The sequence below is a fragment of the Oryx dammah genome, unplaced genomic scaffold (genome assembly GCF_014754425.2).
Source record: "Oryx dammah isolate SB20612 unplaced genomic scaffold, SCBI_Odam_1.1 HiC_scaffold_29, whole genome shotgun sequence".
Taxonomy (NCBI): Eukaryota; Metazoa; Chordata; class Mammalia; order Artiodactyla; family Bovidae; genus Oryx; species Oryx dammah.
In genome coordinates, this window is record NW_024070213.1 from 10,199,257 (window position 1) to 10,206,947 (window position 7,691).

Here is a 7,691-nt window from a genome sequence, read left to right on the forward strand (position 1 = left end):
CATACGCGGAGCGGTTTGTCTGCGTTACCATGGTAGCCGGAGCCGCGCTAGCTGCAAGCTCTAGTGGCTGAGATCTCAAAAGTATTTCTGCGAGGGACCAGGCGCGGCTGCTGCTTCAGAGCCTTGGTTACGATCTCCGGAGCCCAGCCGCCGCTCTCTGTGGGGAGAGAGGCCACCCAGCCGGGGTCTTACTTTAGGGTGAGGTTTCCCATTTGGGCGTATCACACAACGGGCACGGCTACCCTCACTCCCCTTTCCTCCCGAGGGGGCTTCCCTGCCACAGGCGCCAGGTCAGGATGAGGTCTCTGTTCACGTGTATATATCTGCCAGTGGATCTGTTCGAGGTGGGAGGATCGGGCACTGTCGCGATGTTGACAGGCGGCATCGCGATCTCTTGAGACCCGACACCCGCTCCCAAACTTTGGGTGGTGTTGAGGGTGTGAGAAGAGATTGGATCTGGGAGACCGGGAATGTTTCATTGGGTTTTTCCCTCTTCAGAGCCCTCCCATGGCTTCCCAGGAGAGGGTGGAGACGGTGACCAAAGGAACAGGGTTCTGGCGCTGTCCCAAGCCGGCCACTTACACCCCAGGGACCTGCGAGCTACTCAGAGGTCAGTGCATTAAAGGGCACAAGAAGAGCGGTGGTCACAGTTACCCTCTGTTTCTCAGTTCTCCCCTACATGACTTATGGCTTAGTAATTGTATTTTCAGTTTACAGATAAGAAGCCTGGAGTTCAGAAAGGTTCAGGCGTCCGGGTCCTACAACTTGGAAGTGACCCAAAGTCAAAGAACTAAGAATTTCAGAGTGGTTAACTCCCATGAACCCCTTAGATCACACTTTCAGTTTCCCCAGGGAAGACTTATTTTCTCTCCACTCATCATCAACACAGTGGAACCAACTGTTACACGTCTGCACACTGATGCTACTGCTACTGCTAAGTCGCGTCAGTCGTGTCCAACTCTGTGCAACCCCATAGACAGCAGCCCAACAGGCTCCTCTGTCCCTTCGGATTCTCCAGGCAAGAACACTGGAGTGGGTTGCCATTTCCTTCTCCAATGCATGAAAGTGAAAAGTGAAAGTGAAGTCGCTCAGTTGTGTCCGACTTTTAGGGACCCCATGGACAGCAGCCCAACAGGCTCCTCTGTCCATGGGATTCTCCAGGCAAGAGTACTGGAGTGGGTTGCCATTGCCTTCTTCTAATAGTCTGCACACTACCAAATACCTTTTCCTTCACTGGGCTTAGTGCAACCTGTAATCAGATACCTAGTGTGTTCCGTTGAATTAACGTTTAATTAACATTCAGTTCATGAACGCCATCAGGGCATGATGCCTGTTTTGGCTCACATTTGTAGCTCCAGCCCCTGGCATGGGCTTAATGAATACTTGTTCATTCACTCTTTCATTCACTCAACAAAAAAAGTTTTAAAGCCCACTGTGTGCTTTAGACATTATCCCAGGTGCTGAAAACACAGCAGTAAAGAAAAGAAATAAGCAAAAATTATTGTTCCCTTGGAGCTAATATTCTAGTAGGAAAGTAACAAATAATAAGTAAGGTATATAGAACTTAGATGGTGATGAGTGGTATAGGGGGAAAAAAAAGTAGAAAAGGAAGGGAATTCCCTTTTGGTCCAGTGGTTAGGGGTCAGTATTTTCAGTGCTGGGAGGCCCAGGTTCAATCCCTGTTCAAGGAACTCAAATCCCACAAGCCAAGTACTCAGGCACCCAGAATGGGAGCAGGAGGCAATACAATATTAAATTTCAGTGGAGTGAGATGAGGCGTCTGCTTGCAGCCCAGGAAGCCTCACCAAAGTGCTTTGTTTTGCAGTGATGATGAAGGAATCCAAACTGACTAACTTCCAACAGCGCCACATCATGGACACCATGAAACGTAAGAGGCTGACCACAGAGGCTTCCGGGGGAGAGGAATTCTGGGTCACATTTTAATGCTCTCTCCATGTTGAGGAGTAGGGGACCTAATTTTAAACACACACACACACACAAACAAAATTTGAATAGTATTTCTGACCCTTGCTCTTGGGGAATTGACCTTGCAGGGTCTTGGTCTTTGCTGCTTCACAAGACATGGGTCCCAGCCCATGAGCCTCTCCCGCAGTCCAGCTCTAGCCGGCCTTCCCAACAGGGCACCAGCCCATTCGAGACTTCCTGCCCAGTCAGACAGTCTGAATCTGTCAAGTCTGCAATCTCTCCCACCCTCTTACACACATAACATATGAGCTCTCCAGACGAGAGGCCTGTGTGTGTCTTATGCATAGTTTTATTCATTCTGGCTTAGCTGGCAGAAACACGATTACTGGCAGGCTTCCAACTTAGGAAAACTATGCAAAACCTTTCTACATTTCACCTCTGACCGCACACTGTATTATTTATTTTTAAGGAAAAAAAAACTGAATGTACATGGGCACGGTAACAAGGTGCCCTCTAAGATCTTGAGAACAACCTTGCTTTTTGAGATTTAACTGAATCAGCTTTTAGGGAATCAGAACAGAGATCTGTAAAGTTACCTTTAAAAGGATACCAGAAGGTTCAAGCCTGCCAGGTTTCACTCAAATCTACCAATAGCTATTGCCTTCTTTCAAGAAAGAAGGTGCCTATCAGGAGGCATCTGGTCAACTGCAGAAACTGGAATGGGAGAGTCAGAGAGACAAATACTGACTGCCCAGCACTGGCTAGGGGAGGGACGCTCCATCAGGTCAGTTCAGAAGTCAGATCTCCTTCCTTTTTGTGGACAAGGACAACTCAGGCTGCCAGAGCCTAACACCACAACACAGCTGAGTCACATAACTCAATTTCCAAACTCAAGTCATCTACTAATCATCTCATGTCCCTTACAGATCCCCTGGAGAAGGGAATGGCAACCCACTCCAGTATTCTTGCCTGGAGAATCCCATGGACAGAGGAGCCTGGCAGGCTATAGTCCATGGGTCGCATAGAGTCAGACATGACTGAGCAACTAACCCTTCCTTCCTTCCTTACAACATGACCGTAAAGAGAATGTGCTAGAAATTCCATTAAAAGTAAACACCAGGAGACCAAGGATTGAGCCTGCCTTGTTCACCATTGTACCTTGACTCCTAGTGAAAGTGAAGCTGCTCAGTCGTGTCTGACTCTTTGCGACCCCATGGACTGTAGCCTATCAGGCTCCTCCATCCATGGGATTTTCCAGGTAAGAATACTGAAGTGGGTTGCCATTTCCTTCTTCAGGAGATCTTCCCGACCCAGGGATTGAACCTGGGTCTCCCACCTTGGTAGGCAGACACTTTACCATCTGAGCCACCAGGGAAGTCCTTGACTCCGAGGTGCTGAATATTTATTGAAAAACTAATTGCATTAGTGATTAGGTCAACACAAGTCACTGTGTGTGAGGTGGGAAGATTTTTTGCCAGTTTTTTTTTTTTTCTCCTTAGATGTTTTCTTTTTAAAATATTGCCTCCAAGCATTGGTGTTGAGTCTACTTTCTTCTCCCAGATTCCCCTCTCTACTCTTCTTAACCAAGTCCTACTTCTTTGAGGCTTAAATTCTTTTGCAAGCCACAAATTCCTCTCCTTCACCTGAACTCCCAGAATTGCTTGGGCTCTAATTATTTGCTGAGACTGAGCCAAAAGAAAAGGTGGCATTTGGCACTGGGACAGGTAGAAATAGACACAGTAAGAGGAAGCATAGCATCTCTTCAAAGGAGAGAGAAAAACTGTGGCTGGCCCTAGATAGAGGGCACGAGAAAGGAAAGGCAGCAGGAAACAATGGCTGCTCCATCCTTCTGGTTCTTCCAGGCAGACACATCAGAGTCATCCTGTCCCCTTTCCCTTTCTCCTAGACCCCACATCCAACCCACCAGCAGTCCTGTCTGCTTGACCTTCAAACCATATCCTGACTGTGACTACCTCTGCCCTTGTCCCCCATGTGTGCGTGCTCAGTGCCTTCAATCGTGTCTGACTTTTTGTGACACCGTGGACTATAGCCCGCCAGGCTCCTCTGTCCATGGGATTCTCCAGGCAAAAACACTGGAGTGGGTAGCCAGGATCTCCTCCAGGGGATCTTCCCGACTCAGGGATCGAACCCACATCATTTATGTCTCCTGAATTGGAAGGCAGGTTCTTTACCAGTAGCGCCACCTGGGAAGCCCTTGACCTCCAACTCTGTATTTTCTATTTTTATGTATTTTTTTTTTTTCGCTTGCGCATCTTGAGGGATCTTAGTTCCCAGCCCAGGGATCAAACCTGTGGTCCCTGCAGTGGAAGCAGGGACCACCAGGAAATTCCCAACACTGTATTTTCAATGGCAGCTAAAGGGGTGACTCCTCGGCTCAGATGGCTTCCCACCTCACACACAGTAAAAGCCAGTCTTTCCAGAGGCCTATGAGGCCCAGTCCGTCTCTTGCCCTCCCTGACCTCTGACCTCTACTCCCACTCCACCCCACCCCTGGTTCAGTCCATTCCCAGCACCCTAGTCTGCTGTCTGTTCTCAGATGCTCTGGGCACATTCCCACCTCAGGACCTTCACTTGAGCCATCCTGTCTAGAATGCTATTGCCTAAAATATCACCTTGGCTGGCCTCTTACCACTTATGGATCCTTTCTCAAATGTCACCATGTCTGTGAGGCCTTCCCTGGCTACCCTATTTATAACCGTAAATCCCGCCCTGATACGCCCTGTGGCCCATCCCTGTATTGTCACTGTTACTGTGCTGTCAACATCACTGCTGTTATCATCATCTAAACCCCAGATTAAGTACTGTGAGGGCAGGGCTTTGTCTGACCACTTTACCCCCAGAGTCCCGGGCCTGGCTCAGAGTACATGCTCAATACTACCTGCTGGGTGATGACAGAGAAGGCTGGAAAGGTACAGGAGGTAGACAGGAGCCAAATCAAAACAGTGGTTGGGGGGCATTCCCTGACGGTCCAGTGGTCAGGACTCCAAGCTTTCACTGCAGAGGGCGCAGTTTCAATCCCTGGTCAGGGAGCTAAGATCCACGTGGCACGGCCGAAAAACTAGACGTTATAGATAAATGGAGTGATCTGGAAAGATGTTCATGGTAGATTGTTAGTTCAGTTCAGTCACTCAGGTGTGTCTGACTCTTTGCGAACCCATGGAAGATTGTTAGTCTATTACTGAATAGAATGCAGTGTGATCCAATCTTTGAAAAAGGAATCTTATAGATGCCCATATATCTTTGAACATGTTTAGGTAAGCATCGAAAAGAAGGGGCTGAGACCACCAAATTGTTACCACGGCTCATTGTAGAGGGGAGGGTGTGGAGGGGAGAAGGGAAGACTCTTCAGTACCGTTTGACTTGTTTTAACAGGTAGGGACCACTTAGGTGGGCCCCCTGACCCTGACCCTTCCCTCCCCAGGAGGAGACACTCTCCCCCTGCAGTGCAACCCAACTTCCAGCCAGAGGGTCTTGCCTTCCAAGCAGCCAAGCTCAGCCATCTACCTGCCTCCCATCCTGGCAGCCCGGTCTCACCTCCGGCCTGCCAGGAGATGCCAAGCCAACGGGGCCTACAGCCGGGAGCAGTTCAAGCCTCAAGCCACCCGTAAGGAGCCTCGACCACAGCCCCTCTTTTACTCTCCGAGGGGGGTTAAGGCGGGCAGGGAGACAAACAGCCCACAGGGTGCTGAGTAGGCAGCTAATCAAACTTTCAGGCCATTTATACCAGTGCTCTCGAGCCTCCGCACGTGTTAGCTTGGAGGCATTCAGGGTGTGTGGGAAACCAGTTAGCTGGTTACTTTTTATACATTTTCCCAGAACTCTCTTTAACAGTTAACTGGTTTCCCCCCACCCCCAACTCTGATGAATGTTTGGAGGTCAGGTATCACAGCTGTTGCTCTCTCAAACTCGTATGGCGCCTGGAAGCCCGGGTTCCTCTGTGCCCAGCCTGTTTCAGAGAGCCATTACATCTCCCCTCTTTCCACCTGGCACGTGACTCTTGGCCCCTCCACACAGCCTCCCCATCCAGGCTATCTGCACAGTCACTGAGTTTCCTTAGCCTTGCTCTGCACCCAGGCAGTCTGTGCAATTTTTTAAAATAATTTTATTTATTTATTTTTGGCTGTGCTGGGTCTTCGTGCTGGCTTTTCTCTAGTTGAGCAAGCAGTGGCTAGCCTCCATAGCAGCGGGCAGGCTTCTCGTTGCGGCGGCTTTTCTTGAGGAGCACCTGGGCTTCAGGAGTTGCGGCTCCCAGACTCTGAAGCGCGGGCTCAGTAGTTGTGGTGCATGGGCTTAGTTGCTCTGTGGCATGTGGGAGCTTCCCAGATCAGGGATCGAACCCCATGGCCCCTGTGTTTAAGAATCTGCTTGCAATGCAGTAGACCGGGTTCAATTCCTGGGTCAGGAAGTTCCCCTGGAGAAGGAAATGGCAATCCACTCCGGTAGTCTTGCCTGAAAAATCCCATGGACAGAGGGTCCTGGCAGGCTACAGTCCATGGGGTCGCAAGAGTTGGACATGACTTAGCAACTAAACCACCACATTTACCACTAAGCCACCAGGGAAGCCCAGTGTGTGGATTTTGATGACGCTCTCTTCCGGGTTCTTTCAACACCTTCTGGCCTAGTGTGACTTGACCAGCGCAGAAGCGGCCCAGGGTAGGAGGTGCTGGGTTTACAGAAGCCTACCATGTTCCCAGGCCCCCTGGAGCAAGCATGCTCCAGGAATTGAGGGTGCCCTGCCCACCTTAACTAGGCCACGTCTGGGCCCGACAGGGGATCTGGAGAAGGAGAAGCGAAGACTCCAGAATATCTTTGCCACTGGGAAGGAGCCGGAGGAACGGAAAAGAAAGCCCCATCCTGTGCGACAAGAGGACCCAGCCCCTAAGCTGGACCGCTTTGAAGAATGTGAGCCCCTGAGGGGCCAGTTATGCTGGGGAGGGGAAGGCGGAGTGTGCGTGGAAGGGCCCAGGGAGCAGGGGAAGGGGGGAGTCCCTGAGGGCCATCAAGAGAGAAATGGACCACAGAACTGCTTCCCGTTCCCAAGAGGGGTAACCTGCCGCCCCACCACCCCTCCCAGGAGCGCGGGGTCCCCTGCTGTCCTGTACACGGATGGCCCTCTCCCTGTGCAGTGGTGAAGGAAATTCAGGAGAGGAAAGAATTCCTGGCTGACATGGAGGCCCTGGGGCAGGGCAGACAGTACCGCGGGATCATCCTTACTGAAATCTCCCAGGTAGGAGGAGCACCAGGGAAGGCGGACGGGACGTGAGCGGAAGTGAAGGTCCACCGGGGCCATTCTGGGGGTCCCGCTCTAGCCTCACATCCGCCCTGACACCCAGCTTTCCCCAATGCCCTTTGCAGAAACTACAGGAAATGGAAGACATTGACCACAAGAGGAGTGAGGAACTTAGGAAGGCTCTTGCCACCACTTAATCTACCACCTGTGCCCCACCCCCTGGAGGGCCAGGGAGCCCACCCCCTTGCCGAGCAGGGTCACCCCCAGGTCAGGCCACCCCCCCTGCCCTTCAGCCATGGAAACGGCTGGACGGACCACATCTCAGAAAGTGAGCTGATTCTCCTCCAGACTCTGCCCAGGGATCTGGGGTCAGCTGGGCCTCTGAGACCAGTCACAGATCCAGACACCCACATACACACTTTCCCAGTCTTTTCTCGGGGAAAGACACACACACACACACGCACACGCACACACACACACGGTGAAAGCAAGTCCAGACACACACACACATACA

General features: G+C 51.2%; 1 protein-coding gene across 1 annotated transcript in view; it reads left to right on the forward strand.

Annotated features, from left to right (window-relative positions):
• Positions 1-4: 4 nt before the first annotated feature.
• Positions 5-7,691, forward strand: part of CUNH22orf23 (chromosome unknown C22orf23 homolog) — an 8,079-nt gene continuing 392 nt past the window's right edge. Inside the window, exons 1-7 of the mRNA XM_040233318.1 lie at positions 5-198; positions 499-610; positions 1,826-1,888; positions 5,369-5,551; positions 6,718-6,849; positions 7,074-7,174; positions 7,303-7,691. The exon at positions 7,303-7,691 is cut by the window's right edge and continues 392 nt beyond it. Of these exons, the coding sequence (XP_040089252.1) occupies positions 508-610; positions 1,826-1,888; positions 5,369-5,551; positions 6,718-6,849; positions 7,074-7,174; positions 7,303-7,374 (654 nt within the window). The 5' untranslated portion in view covers positions 5-198; positions 499-507 and the 3' untranslated portion in view covers positions 7,375-7,691. The remainder of the gene's footprint in view (positions 199-498; positions 611-1,825; positions 1,889-5,368; positions 5,552-6,717; positions 6,850-7,073; positions 7,175-7,302) is intronic.